Source organism: Lepidochelys olivacea, assembly GCF_965140295.1.
Source record: "Lepidochelys olivacea isolate rLepOli2 genome assembly, chromosome: 16".
In the NCBI taxonomy this organism is placed as follows: Eukaryota; Metazoa; Chordata; order Testudines; family Cheloniidae; genus Lepidochelys; species Lepidochelys olivacea.
The window spans coordinates 14628357-14642866 of NC_140426.1; the positions used below are offsets into that span (position 1 = coordinate 14628357).

The 14510-nt window shown below is 58.3% G+C and overlaps 1 protein-coding gene across 2 annotated transcripts in view; it reads left to right on the top strand.

Annotated features, from left to right (window-relative positions):
• Positions 1–13880, top strand: part of ENG (endoglin) — a 54754-nt gene extending 40874 nt beyond the window's left edge. Inside the window, exons 10-15 of one of the 2 annotated variants that reach the window (XM_084649934.1) lie at positions 535–573; positions 2651–2764; positions 6219–6473; positions 7261–7321; positions 10816–10911; positions 11687–13880. In XM_084649934.1, the coding sequence (XP_084506060.1) occupies positions 535–573; positions 2651–2764; positions 6219–6473; positions 7261–7321; positions 10816–10911; positions 11687–11805 (684 nt within the window). In that variant the 3' untranslated portion in view covers positions 11806–13880. The other variant, XM_084649935.1, reaches the window with a different exon arrangement.
• The last annotated feature ends 630 nt before the right edge of the window (positions 13881–14510 follow it).

Consider the following 14510-nt stretch of genomic DNA (forward strand, 5'->3'; position numbering starts at 1 on the left):
GACTCCGTCGCTTCCAGAACTGTCCCTGCGTTTCACGCCACTCCTAGGCAATTCCAGTAAAGGACCGAGCTTCATCTGCATGTCTCCAGCTGCCCGTGGCTCCAGCAGGCAGGGGTGCCCGACCCTAGCCCAGCCGAGAGCCAGTCGCAAGGGCCTGATTCGGTGGGGTGCTGAGAACCCTCAACCCCCGCATTAGCTTTGCTGGAGGTTGAGGCTGCTCAGTACCTTGCAATCGCGACACCCGAACTTGCAGACAAGTAGGCCGCAGCTGCCAGTTTTGTCTTTAATACAGAGGTGGCGTGCAGAGACTGCAAGTCCAAGCATGCCAAGTGGCACAGTGAACTCAGTGGCCAGAAACCACACTGTCTTCTGGACTTTTAACCCTTTTCTACCCCCCAAATGATTGGCTCCCACCTCTGAAAGATGCCACGCGCGGCGCTTCGGGAACCAGGTGCCAGAGCACTGTCTGCTGCATCAGTTCTGTGAGCCATTCACCAGCGTCTCACGTTCTTTCCGTTCTCTTTGTGTTCCCAGCTGATCCTGACACTGGCTTCATCTCTGGAGAAAGTCGAGGTAAGAGGAGTTTGTTGTTTAATCTCCAAGGCTCCAAGCTGTTTCCGAGAGGACAACTCCTGGACAGCAGGAGTCCCAGGCTGTGATTCGAGAGGATTCTTTCCTTCTCTCTTTCAGTCACGCTTTGCTCCTCCCCACTGCGCCAGAGAAATCCCGGTGATTAGGGAACAGTCTTCCTTCCTCCCGCCCTGGTAGGGGATTGACAACAAAACCCGTCGGAGGGGAAGCGAAAGCGTTTGCCATTTGCTCACGATGCAGCTAGAAGTGACTGTAGGGTGACCAGAAGTCCCGGTTTTATAGGGACAGTCCCGTTTTTTGGGACTTTTTTTTTATATAGGCGCCTATTACCCCCCCACCCGCACCCCTTCCCGTTTTTTCACAGTTGCTGTCTGGTCACCCTAAGTGACTGAGACGGCCGAGTTCTCGTGGTGCAGCAGAGAGCATCCCTCCATTCCAGAAGCAGTAGAGATAAGTACAGGATTTCTATCATCCTGGGGACTGACTGGCGTCACAGATCCCAGTGAGTGCCCCCTTCCAGCCACTCGTCAGGACTGCTGCGAGGGGAATCCGAGCCACTGCTGTTCTGGATCCCCAATGCTTCAAGCCCATGGACCCCAAATGGAGTCCTGCCACTGCCCCATTCTCGGGGTCCCTAGGCTCGCTCTCAGACCACAGACCCTCTGTCTGGCAGCCCCCTCTGAGGGCTGGAACCCATTGTCCAGCTGCCTACCCACTCTGGATACGGCCCTGACCCCAGTAATTAAACACACCCCTCTTGCAGAACTTCACCCTAAAGGTGTGAAGCTTTGGGGGGCCTGCAGTTGTGACACGGTCGACACGCGCACACTCTGCCAGTCTAACATTGGCATGCTGTTTGTATTGAATCATGCAATTCACCGGCGCATACAAAACAATAAAACACCCTAAATGCCATGTCCCTCTCTAGCTCAGCCTGCTCCTGTGGGCCCTGGGAGATCACCTGTGTTCTGGCAGGCCAGGGCTGCCACCCTTTGCCTATCCCACCCCTGCCGCAGCCTCCCATCCCTCATCTTAATCTGATGCAAAATGTCTCCTCCAGTCGCTCTCCATTCCCCCTGTGAGTCCCTTTAGAGGCTCCTGCTTCTTTTGTTCTCTTCCCGGTAACTTCCATTCCTCTCAAACCCCCTCCCTTCAGACAAGAGGAGGCAACGGCGTCTCCCAGCTAGACCAAACCCATGGTCCCGAGGTGTTCAACTTTGCTGGGGGATGGTTGAATTTTGATCACTCGCCGTTGTCTCTGGCCTGGCAGAGACATGACACCACCCCGCTAGCTCATGGGGATCCGCACACATATGGGCCTTCCGCCGTGCATGAAAGCAGACAGGACCCCCAAATTGTCACACTGGCTCAGGAGCCGGCAATCTGGAAACCTGTAGCTGGCTGCCACTCGCCCCAGCTCCCCAGATTGGCCCTGCCCAAGGGTTCCTCAGACTGCGGGACCTGGAGCAAGTGAAGCGAGGAGAGGTAGGAACTGTCTCATGCAGGTTCCGGGAGCCCCATGCCTTGAGTCACTGGCCAGGACAAAGCAGGGAGGAATACGCCATCGGGAACAGACCTGCCCAGGCCCTTGGGGCAATGGCAATTCCACCCTCACTTCTCTGCTTCCACACCTCTGACCGTGGAGCAGGTTTCCGCCTGGTTATAATGAACCAAGTACACAATAAGTTCTGAACAAACTGCCCTACACAGACACGCACTCTTGAATAGCCAGAGAGAGGTCAAAGGTGAGACTAGGAGCCAGATGTCCGAGTTGTTGGCAGGACTGTTCAGGGGCGGGAGGAGGGGCGCATTAAGGCTGTAGCCCTCTGGGATGCTGCATCAGGAAAAAGCACCGGAGTGGGGGGAGGTATATCCGTTGTCGCTGAAATAATCGTCCCTTTTCTGAGGTATTCCTAAGGCACCCATCAGTGCAAGGCCTCAGGGCTGGCTCCGGGAGCTTAGATTTCTGCAGTGATGCACAGTGGGCGCCCAGTGCCCTGCGGAAGCCCTGTCAGAGCGACAGCAGCCTGGAGCTCAGCCCTGTCTCCTTCCCACGTAGGTGCCGTTGGAGTGCAAACTGCCACAGGAGCTCCAGTTGCAGCTTTACCGGACCCAGGACTTCAAGTGGCCTTCTACCACCGTGCTGGAAGTCAACAAAGCTGCTTATGTCCAGGTATTGGGCATCTCTCCCATCTTTGCTGGGCCCGGCTGGTGCCAGGCTTGGCTGGGCTGAGTTCATGAGACCGGGTGAGCAGGTAGAAGGCTCCAGACCACTTGGAGAGTGGCTTTGCATAGCCCGTCCCTGCACCTTGGGGTGTTTGTTCCCTGCTGTGGCTGTAGAGTGAGTGATGCCTTGGGAATGGGGAGTTAGTGCAGGAGCCTCTTTACCCCTGGAAAGCTGGGATGAAATCCCAGTTGGGCTCTGTGACTGGAAGTCATTTATGCACCTGCTTGAATGAATCCCCCGGCTTGGCAGACTTTGGCTGAGAGAGGCCCAGGCCAGCACTCACTGTATGGGCTTAAAACCAAGTGTTAGATAGACACATCTGATAGATGTGTGGGGCTGGGACAGGTGTAGCCCCCCGGTCCCTTAGCTAAATGCCACACAGAGACAATTACAGGCATGACTGGAACCAGTGAACCAGGTCTGGTGGGGACCGTTGCCCTGTGGGGGCAATGGTTGGTCTGCTGAGGTAATTAGCTCAATCAGGGGCAGCGATACAATTGATAGGAGCAGGAAGTGTGCGAGTCATGGCAGAGAAAGCTGGGGGGGGGGGGCGGCTCTTCCTGATACCTGTCTGCACTATGTTCCGCAAGGCTTGGCATCAAAAGATCAAAGGTGCAGATGGGCAAGCGCAACAACCTGTGTGTAAGAGACCGTGCAAATGGGCCAGGCAGCGGGTAGCTGAGCCAGCGCCCCGGGACGGGGCTAGGACAGGAATAGCCCCGGGGAGGGGACGGGGATCAGGCTGCAGCTCAGGGTTGAGGGTAGTCGGTAGAGCTGGCGTGGGAAGGAGTTTGCATGGAGCCAGCTGCACCCCCCGCCTTTGCTGCTCACACAAGTCGTAGCTACGGGAAGGGGAGAGCCGCTCCTAGGAAGAGAATTCCGGGGGAGAGCTAATTGCCAAGGACGGCATGTGACCATGGACCTGTTCCTGGGCCCGGCTGACCTGGCCCAAACTCACGCTCCATGCCAACGCCACCTCCGCCCCCCCACCCAGCCTCACTCCCTGTGTACAGGCTTCAGTCTGACCGAGGCTGCTCCTGCAACCAGCTTCCTCCAGACACGAGAGAACGTGTGACAACCCGCTCCAGTCACCCGCACTTCAGTGCAGGAGAGGAGAGCCGTGCAGGCAGACCCGTGCCGGCCCAGCTCAAAGCAGCCGTGTAGACATGGCAGCACAGGCTTCAGCGCAGGCGAGCAACATGCGTACGAACCCTGGTGCGTTTGCACAGAGCGGGCTGAAGCCCACGGCGCTGCATCTACGCTGCTGTTTTCAGCAGTGCTCGCGGGGGGATGGCTGCACAAACCGCAGTCGCACCTTGGCTTACGGTGGAGGCATTCCCCCAGGGAGCGAGCGTCGCTGTGTTAGCTGGAGGCAGACTGTGCCCCAGAATGACCCCAGTCATACTATGCCCATGGGTATATACATTGCCCCAGTTAGGCGGGTACAGAGGGGTAAAGGGTGAGTGCAGGGGACGGGACTAGAATCGATGACCTCTCGAGCGCCCTTCCAGTCCTACACTACCCTTCGATGATAATCAGGTCTCTGATGACTCAGGCCTAGGTTTTAGTGGAACGTTTTTTCGCGTAAAGATGATAACATATCACTTAGCAACCTAGATCTCGTCAGAAGGCTCTGCCGGCCGGAAACAGAGCCATTTGGCTTGGTGTCTCTCTTATTCCCACATCCCGTCTGTAAGCATTTGATCATTGGTGACGGGTGCTGATAGCTCACTGGGGCCTTCCGGCTGGGGGAAGGTAAATAACTCGTTTTCCTCTCCTCTGTTCTCTTTGTGCCAGGATACACAGTGCATGTCAGACAATTGGCAGGGAACTGGTTCTTTGATTCCAGATGGTTCGGGCTGTCCCCTCCCTCTCCCCCTCCATCCACAAATCAGGTTTAGGGGTCAGCGTCTATCAGGGCTAATCATTTTTCCCAAACAAGGTGGCTCCAGCCTCTTCATGTGGTCATAGCTTCCTGCTCAAACTCTTCGGGCTCAGGAATTAGGACTCTAGATTTCCTGACCGTTTATCAGTCAAATGAAGGGTTGTCCGCAAACCCATTCTGTGCAAACTCTGCCGGCCATGTGGCTGTCATCAGCCTGACCCAAAGCCCAGGGAACAACGACAGTTGTTGGATCCGGCCCTTACAACCCGGCGCTGTCTGTACAGGGGGATCAGAGCCAGGCCAGCTACAGCTGTGCATTAAACACTGCAGTTGCAGTGTGGGTTCTGGTACATTGGCCCAGACCAGAGAGGACAGGGAATTACAATGGTCTGAAGCCATGTTAGAAACCCAAGTATAAGGCAGTGGACTAACTCAGCAGGCAAGAAACGTGTGCAATCAACAAAGCTTTAATCCCCAGGGGTGATGCTTATATCATGAAAGCAAAGTATCTTACCCTGAGGAAAGCTCCCCACTGTGGGGGTTCACCTGTCCTGTGGTCACCGAGCGTGGAGCTCCCCCAACTCAGCAGCATCTTCCCCTCTCTCACTGGCCTGCAGCCAGACCACAGCCTTCCCCTTGAGCACCTGGGCTGAGCTAGAGTAACCCTGGTGCCGTGGGGAGAAGGTAGCCTCTGTAGATTCTTTGGGAGGTAGGTACCCAAGGGCTGGTGTCCATGGCATGGTGGTGGCTAAGATCTCCAGCAGCTGGCCCACCACCCGCTCTCTCTGCTTTTCCTAGTACACGCAGCATTATTTGGCAGATCCCCTAACGCCCATGCCTTTGACAGCGCTTGGGGGCAATGAAGGTTTATTCTGCTTCTGCCATCCTGCCAATCCCTTCCTTCTGTGCTACTGTCCATTCCAACTGCCTGCGCAGGCCTGTTACTCCAGGGCAGGGTTTGCCACACCATCACACCGCGGGAAGTGACTCCGCAGGGGAGTCGAGAGCGATAACCCACATTCACATGGCCAAATGAAAAGCAAAGAGAAATTAGAGAGAGGGTCATCCTGTAAAGAGTGGGTGAGAATCAACCTGCCTCGGGGTATAGTATGGCTCAGATACCGTTGGATGGGCTAGACAGTTGTGTTCCAGTGGGTCAGGCGGCGTGGAGCGGAGGATTCCTGGCTGGGCTGGTGACAGAAACCCTGCTAGAACTGTGCCACACCAGCGGTGTGTAGACAGGGTTGGAGTAGCCCAGTTCTGATCCCAGTGTGGACAGAGCTTCAATGCTTCCAGGGCCCACGCCTCAGAGAAGCACCCAGCCGGGTTGTACTCACCCATGAGGAAGCCACATCAACTGGAGACTGGGAGTCGGGGCTGGCTTGCCCCCTCCAGTCCTCAGCCTGTACATGGGTGGATCCTTTGGCTTCCTTCCCTGCCAGCCCAGATACAGAGCTGAGATGCAACCTCCAAGACGAGCTAACTGAACTCTCCTTCTCCTGCTGCCCCCTGCAGGTCTCGTTTCGGGCAGAGATTGCCCAGACTCGCCTGAAGGTGGAGGAGTGCTCTCTGCAGGCTGCTGGCGAGGAGCCTCAGCAGCTCCTGATCCAGCCTGTCACGGCGCTCGGCCAAGCAGTGACCGTCCTCAAGCCAACAGAAGCCACTCTGGGCCGGGAACTCCATCGGTTCAGCTTTGTCTACAGCCTGGCTGGGGGAGGGCCCTTTCCTCCTTGCGCCATCCTATCGTGCAGAGTGACCTTGCCTTTCAACGTGAGTGTGGGGGCCGTCTCCTTCATGGGCACCCCCAGGAGGCCTGGTGGCATGACCCTGGCCCAGGACCCTTTGCCCATCTGTCGAGCGAGGGGGCTGTTCCCACTGCCCTAGCAGGGGGGCAGGGAGGCACCGATGGGAGGTTTGAGGGATTCCATTCCCGTGTCCCGCTGGCTGGCTGGTGATGTGCAGCCCGAGACCAGACGACACACACATAAGGCTGGGTGGAAGTTAATGGGGCCTAGCTCTCGCTGCACCGCCCTGCTGAGCTGAGAGGGGTTTGCACTGGATCGCAGGGCCCAGCCTAGCCCCACTGCCACAGCCTTCGCACGGGGCACAAGCCGGGTGTGACGTCGCCTCCCTGTTCCCAAGAGCAGTGGAGCTGTGGCCAGGGGCACGTAGTGCACCTACTGGCCAAGAGCCCCAATGTACGTTAGAAACAGGAACGAATCAGGCTTCACACCAGTCCTGGGGATCAGTATCCCCATTTACAGTGGGAGAAACTGAGCCACAAGGAGGGGAATGAACCCCTGCCCCCCGGTCACCTGGGCACTGGTCCTGTGGCAGAGGCAGGGATAGAATCAAGGTCTCCTGCCTCCCTGGCCTGCACCTTAGCCACAAGGCCAGGGGTCTCTTCCCAGGGTGTCGCCAGGTGCTCATCCCTCCTGCTGTAGCCTTGTGACCAGCTGCTGGGGGATCCGTGGGGTACTCAGGGCTCTCTCGCTGGGCGGGGCAGAGATGTGCGCAGCTCATCTTAACCCTCTTGGTTTTCTTCTCAAAATCACAGGACAGCACCGTTGAGAGAAAATTAGAGGTGACGCTGCAGGACACCAGACCTCCACCTTCCAGTGAGTTCACAATCTCCTTGTCACGTCACGTCGGGTCAGAGCTGAGAGCTGGAGCCGAGCTACCCAGTGAGGGTGGATCAGCACGGAGCCCAGCCTGCACTGCCGTTAGATTGTCCCTGGTGCGAGGTGCAGGCAGAATGGTGGGAGCAGAGAGTGTCCCATAGTCCTTGCCGAGTTTCAGTCTGGTGAGGATCTTCTGGCAGGATTAGCGCCCTCCCTCGGCTGGAGAATGGGAGCTGGTTTAATGGGGACCAGGGTGACTAGATGGGAGAGAAATACCAGTTCAAAGAGAAACGTGGTTGCACCTATAGAAATGGGCTGAGTGGGGAAAGGAGTGATGGCTGATGGGACGCCTTGTAACTGGGAAGCAATGCCCAGGAGGGGATAGCAGGACCAGGGCTCAGTATGTTCCTCACCAAAAGGGGAGGCCCTTGAATGACTGTGAGACCTGGCAGGCTGGGATGAGCTGCCTTGCTAGCGGGTGAGATATGGACGAGGCTTCCGTGCGAGGAACTCCACGGGCCAGAGGCTGGCGGGAGCCATCCTGAGAACTGGCCATCTCAGGGTGCGTGGCTTGCGCAGGCCTCAGCAAGTGAGATGCCTTCATCCTGGTGGGGGGCTGGGGGGAGAGGGGCCAGGCTGGCACTGAGCCCAAGACTCAACACAGGCTTTTCCACGGCGCCGTCCCGCTGGCGCGCTTATCAAATTCCTGGCAGCTTCCTTCTGCTTTTCTTCCCCTCGTTTCTTCTTGATCTGCATTCCCGCTGTGGCTGTTGTGACAGAGCCGTGCAGTGTGTCAGCCGGTCTCCCCAGAGAGGGGTTAGGGGTTGCGGCTGGGCCAGGCGCTGACCTACAGGAAGTTGTGTACAGTGACTGTGCACCAGTTGTCTGCGGAGGATAACAGGCTGCAGGGGGTGGGGAAGGGAAGCGAAGTTCTGAGGTGAGCCAGGGCCCAAGTAAACTTGTCTTGGTGTGATAGGAAACAGCCCAACTTGGAGAGGACTCAGTCAAAAGAGCCTGGTGGCAATTGGATGCAATATCCTTTACTTCCTGTCCCAAACTCTTGTGTAGCCTTCCTGTGTTGCTGTTAAACCCCAGAGGTAGCTGCATTTCACTGATGTGTGCAGTGATTCCTAAAGCTAGCATTTGTAACGTGCCTTTGGATCATTCTGAACAAAGGCTGCTGCATGGATGTAGATGCATTATTGGTCCAGTTTGGTGTTTGCATTTAGTATCAACCACATCATTTTTATCCTCCCCACAAAATCCTGGAAATCAGAATCTCTGTGTGGGAGAAGCTCTTTGGAGGAGTTGATCTCTGATAGACAAATAGTGTGGCCAAGCCTTGCCATTTTAATGCATGTCATGAGATGGTTAGTGTTTGTCTTCAAGCTCCAGCTCCTGGAGTCATAGGATGGAGATGACAGGCTCAGCTTTTGTTCCAACCCAGGACGTTTCTGGCTCTGGTGGCTGCAGAGAAAAGCTAGACAGCGTGACCCCTTACATCTCAAAACCCAGCAGGCAAAGTCAAGCTCCCAGAATGTGTTATTTTTAAGATGTCCTGATTTTGGGGGCTGGGGGGGGGCTGGCTCAGGATTTCTGAAGCTTTGGGGTTGGCGATGCTGCACAGAGCTTTGTGCGAGGGCAGAGGTGTGGTGAGCTCGCTGGGGCAGGAGCTGTGCCTGCGTGCGAACAGCACCTGGCACGGGGCAGGTGCTCCCGAAAGACACAGACTTGGGGATGATAATGGACGGGTGACTTCAGCCCCTGGTGCCTACTGAGAAGTAGTTTCCTTGCCTGCCAGTCTCCCCCGGCTGAACCCCCTGAGCAGCCGCGAGGGGGGCGTCCTGCTGATGTCTCCCAGAGCAGTTATTCTTGCATTCACTCCATGTGAGGGAGCGTGGCCTGTCTTCCTGCCCAGCTGAATCCTTTCCAAGCAGGAATGAATCTTCAGCCCCATCCAAGAATGGATGATTTCCTGCTTTCCTCCCACCTTGGTCCCCTCTTCCTGCCTCTGTTTGCTCAGCTCCCCCAGGACGGCAGCACAACAAAGCAAGGAAAGGCTTTTGACACGCGCTAGCCCCGACTGGAATTCGCGCCGCACATCACACTCTCAAACACACACGTCTCACATCCCCGGGCGGTTTCATGAGTGCCGCAGCCGGGAGACAGACACAGGGAGGAGCTGCTGGGCTCAGCAGAGGAGAGCTGCTCCCTCTAGGGGGGTGGAACCAGTGACTGAGAGGAGTCCAGGAACCATCAGCAGACCAAACCAGTGTCTACCTCTTCCAGGCCGTCGGCCTCCACCCAGCCACCTGAGCAAGGTAGGGCTTGCAAGGAACTGGGAGACCGTAGCAAGCCCAGAATAAATAAATCAGAGCAAAGGCTTGATCGTACCTTGACTAGGTACTGCAGGCTGTGGTGGTGTGAATCTTCTCTGAGTCTGTATTGAGCCTGTGGTGGCCATGGGGTTTGCTATCTTTGGAGATGTAGCACTGAAGTCCTGAATACCTGTGCCCATGAAAGATCCCAAGGGGTGCGCTCCTCCCCCCGCCACGCCGAATGTTTAGTTTCACAACATTCAGCCTCATCTGGAATCCTCCATGTGGTTTCAGCTGCCAGGCATTCCTTGTTAACCCGCCTGCAGAAAATCCACCATCAGTGTAGTGTTCCTGTGTGCTGCCAAGCAGCTGTCACACCCATGCCTAGAGGTGGCTGCTTTTCAATGCTGCACCAAGGTGGTGCTCTGTGCGCGTACAGGAACGAACGTATAAAGCATGCAGCAGTTTGCAGGACTGCATGGCCCAAAGCGCATGGTCAGTGCGGCAGGAGAGAAGCTGTGAACCTGCTGCTTGCAGAGAAACCTGCCTCTGACAATTTCTAAAGCTCCCCTCCCTCCGTGCGGGAGAGGGGCAGAGTCAGACTGATGCAGAGGGGTTGGGGGATAAGGTCACTTAAAAGCCATATGCTTTGCTTTCTGTCTCCTTTTAACTGGTTAATTTCAAGTCACTGGCAAGCTTTGGTCCTGCCCTCACTCCTCAGTGCCTGGTGGGATTGGCACGCTCCTGCTGTCAGACCATTGCCGATCCTACCTGCTAGGGGCGCGGAGCCCTTACAAACCTAGCAGTCACATCCTTCCAGCCAGATCCCCCCCACAGGGACAAACCCCTGCCCAGCTCGTCGCTCTGCTCCGTAGTTCAGTTCCCACCATGGTTTCATCTTGGCTATTTCCTGAGCTGGCCAGGTACCTGCGTGGAAAAGGGAGGCTCTGGGGCAGGAGACAGGGGCGTCTCTTGCTGGCCCATCAGCAGTGGATGGGTTTCAGTGGAGAGTCCTTACTATGGGCAGAGAGAAGGCTCCACAGTGTGTTAACCCAGCTGGAGCCTGGAGGCGGGGGGCTCTGGGCTATAGAAGAGCAATGGGGGGCTCATGTCTGAGGAAATGTGCTGATTGCTTTCAATGCTCCTCTCGCCTTGTCTCCTGTGTGGCTCCAGGCCTAGGGATAGAAGCAGTCGTGGGGATCACCTTCGCAGCCTTCTTAATCGGCACGCTCCTCACCGCCGCGCTCTGGTGCATTTACTCCCATACCCGTGAGTATCAGCTGCTCTGCCTCGTCTCTGCCCCAGTCTCCCTCCCTCTGCCCCCCTCCCCTCGCATGGTGCCCAGTGCCATGGCCTTGGGGTGAGCTCGGTCTGCTCAGCAGGAGCCGGGTCTCTCCTTGGAGTGCTGCAGGGGATGGTGGGGGAATCCGCGGCTGGCAGGTGCTGATCAGCTGTTGGGCTGGTCCAGGCTCCAGGGTGTGACGCAGCCTTCGGGCCGGATCCCCAGCCGGTGCATCTGCCCCGCAGCTCCACCCCACAGCGACCCAGGGAAAATGCTGTCCTGTTGGAACAGTCCACCCGTCCCTTTTCCTGAGGCCTCCAGCTGGGAGCGAGGATGATGGTTGCTGTCAGAAGGCCCCGGCTCTGTCCGAGGCTCGGTGCTGCTCAGGGAGCCTTGCTCCTGTTCCCAAGGGCCGGAGCAGTTGTTCCCGGTTTGCCTGGAAGCTTATCTGCATAATATGCCAGTATCAATAGAGCAAGGACAACAAAACCCTGCAGCCTATCGCCTTAGCTCCCTCCTGAATAGGCTGGCCAGGCCCAGCCCGGACCAGCTGATTGGTTTATCTCTCGCCTTTTCCTTCCAGCGCCAGTGTAAACACAGGGACAATTGGCTTATCTCAGCACTGACAGGGCCGTGATTGGGCCAGGGAAGATTGAGCCACCGCATGCTCTGTGTTCCCTCGTCATCACCTGATTGGCTGTGAGCAACCCCCTGGCGCCTGCCTAATGTTTTCCATTTTTTCTGACATGTAACATCTTCCAGGCCCCATGGCCAAAATGCAGCCGGTCTCCACCAATGCCCCAGCCTCCGAGAGCAGCAGCCCCAGTCACAGCGTCGGCAGCACCCAGAGCACCCCCTGCTCCAGCAGCAGCATGGCCTAGGCAGCAGGCCACCCGGACACCCCCACCCCTCGGGGAGAGAGGGGCTGTCTGGGAGCTCCCGCCCATGGACCTCATCGGAGCCGCAGACAGCTGAGCTCCCCGACCCAGGGACAGCTGTGGGGGAGAAGCCAGTGGGGCCCGTCCCTCGTAGCCTGCTCTGCTGGACAGGCACAGCGGAGAGGAGCACCCACACCCTCACTTTTCACGCACTCCGGGAGCAACACGCCCACCAGCTCTCCACAGCCAGAACTGAACAAAGGAAGGTACCAGCAGCATGCTGAGGGCTGGGAGACCAGGCCAGGCCCATGCCAGCCACAGGCTGGGAGCGTGAGCATGAGGACTAGCAGCCAGCACGTCGGGAGAGCGGATGGCCCAGGGAGCCTTTCACTCCGAGGCCAGTCGTTCTCTGCCCAGGAGCCGGAGTGCCCGAAATCCCTCTAACTCTCTCCTGCAGCTGTTCAGTAGCCAGCCTGAGAGGGGCTGGGGGCATCTGTCCATTCCCTAATGCAGAGATGGCCCCGCTGGATCCCCCCTGTCCTGCCCCCTTTGCAGGCTGCCCCAGGAGAGGGGCCAAAGCCTGATGGGGGCGTAAGGCCTGAACTCCCCTCGCCGGGGTCCCCCAGTCAAGGAGTGGGCTCGGCTGCTGCTGCTGCTGCCTACTTCCCAGATTAGAGGGGAAAGGCCCCTGCTCCCTGCCAATCCCTCCAGCTGAAGAATCACCGTCGCCTCCCACGCAGCCCGTCTGCTGGGATACAGCCCATGAGCAGGAGTGGCCACTCGAACACCCTGCCACTCACAGCAGAGCTTAGGTCAGCATGAGCCCAGCCCTTTGCCCCGGGCCTCAGCCTGGCAGCCAGTGGGCTCCAGAGCCAGCTGCTTAGACCCACTCCGACTGCAGCGGTTGCCAAACGCGGTCAAGGCGCTGCCGGTCTCCCAGGCCCACTGAGGCGCAGGGGAGGCAGCTGAAATCAGCAGGTCCCCTCGTGGAACCTGGGTGCTCAGACAGCAGCTGTGTGACCGCACTCCGGCCAGGCAAGGGGAGGCTCCCGGGCTAGACGGGGTTTTCCTGCTGGAGGGATTCGTTCCACCCCAGTCCGGTTCCTTGTCAAGGACCGACTCCTACAGATCTGGGCAGGCAGCAGGGAAAGATTCCTCCCCCATGCCTTGGGGCTGCTGGAAAGGCGTGCGCACCCGCACAGCAAATAGGAAGCTGGGATTCGGCTCCCCCATGACTGTGACGGGCAGGGAGGGCAGAGCTCGGGGCCCGGCCGTTGTGGCCCTTTCGGGCCGTGGCACACCCAGCGTTCCTTGCTGTACATAACCCTCTAGCCCTGCAGTCACACAGCCGCGGTGCCGAGGCGGCGTGTCAGTTACTAGCAACTATGTACCTTTCCTTTTGGGGGGGGGGGGGGTTAGAACTGGGAGCCGAGCTGCCTTCAGCCTGCCCGAGCGGGTATTTACGTGCGGGCCAGACACAGCCCAGGGCGAGGCGCGAGGCACAGCTGCGGGAACACGGGGGCCTGCGTGGCAAAGCCACAGGGGGAGTGTTTTCTGACTGGCGACCTGGCATGACGGCGGGCGCCATGCCTCTGCCCTGGAAGCACTGGGGCGAGAGGTGGGCTCGGGTCCTGCAGAGCCCCCCCACCACACACACACTTTAAACACCCCCCCCCGGTGCCCCCAGGGGGCTTGACCCTGACTGAAGTGTCACTGATACCGCCCTTTACTAAACGTAACCCACCGGGAGACACCCGCTCTGGCAGCTTGCTGGCCTGTTTCAGGCCCCCCAGGCTGAACGCCTGGCCCTTGGGGGACTGAGTGTAATTAAAGTCACACGTGGACCCCCCGAGCCGTAGCGCAGCTGGCTAGGAGTCACGGGCTCTCAGCCGAAGGCCTGGCTCCACCGGCCCACAGACCAGGTTTGATGCCCCCAGGCTCAGAACCAGTCTGAATGGCGCCCACCGGCTGGGCCTTGCCCTCCCTCCCCAGCCCTGGGGTTGTGCCTCTGGTCTGTAAATATTTGTACTGACCCCCTGTAACCATGATAACGTATCAATAAAAGTGGGTTGACTGGAGCCTGTGGAGAGGATTCCTGGCCCTGCCCAGCCTGCTCCCGGAAAGGCACCAAACAGCACGTCCCCCTTTCCAGCTTTTCCTTGTTTATCCCGGCCCAGCCACAAACCACCTGCAAGCTGGCCTGGGGGGGCGCGGGTGAGCCAGCAACTGCCAAGACCCCACGTGACCTCCCTGTGTTTGGGTTTCCAGTGCATTGTGCACATGCAGCTGTGCAAGCGGCCGGCCAGCGCTGCCCCCAGGGCCCTGGCCAGCCCCACTTCGACAACCGGAAACCCAGAGCAGCACCCTGCTGCCGAAGCGGCAGAGCACGGCCCGAGGGGCGAGCTCCTTCCTGGCTCCCGCACGGCCTGCCGGGCTCACCCCGGCACCAGCGGCCATGGGCTGACAAACAGCTGCGGTACAGCAGCAGGGGAGGGGGTGGGGAACGTGGCCCCAAGCGGGCATCCCCCCACCCTGGAGGAACAGCCAGTGGCAGATGGAGCCATCCTATCCCGCAGCCCCAGGTCTATTCTGGCCTAGAGATCCCAGCCTGCGGGTAGGGATAGCGAAGGGAAAAGCCACATCCCAGCCTGCAGAGCTGACAGGCAGAAAGGGCCAAGCTGCCCCAGACGGGTGTTGGAAGGGCTGAG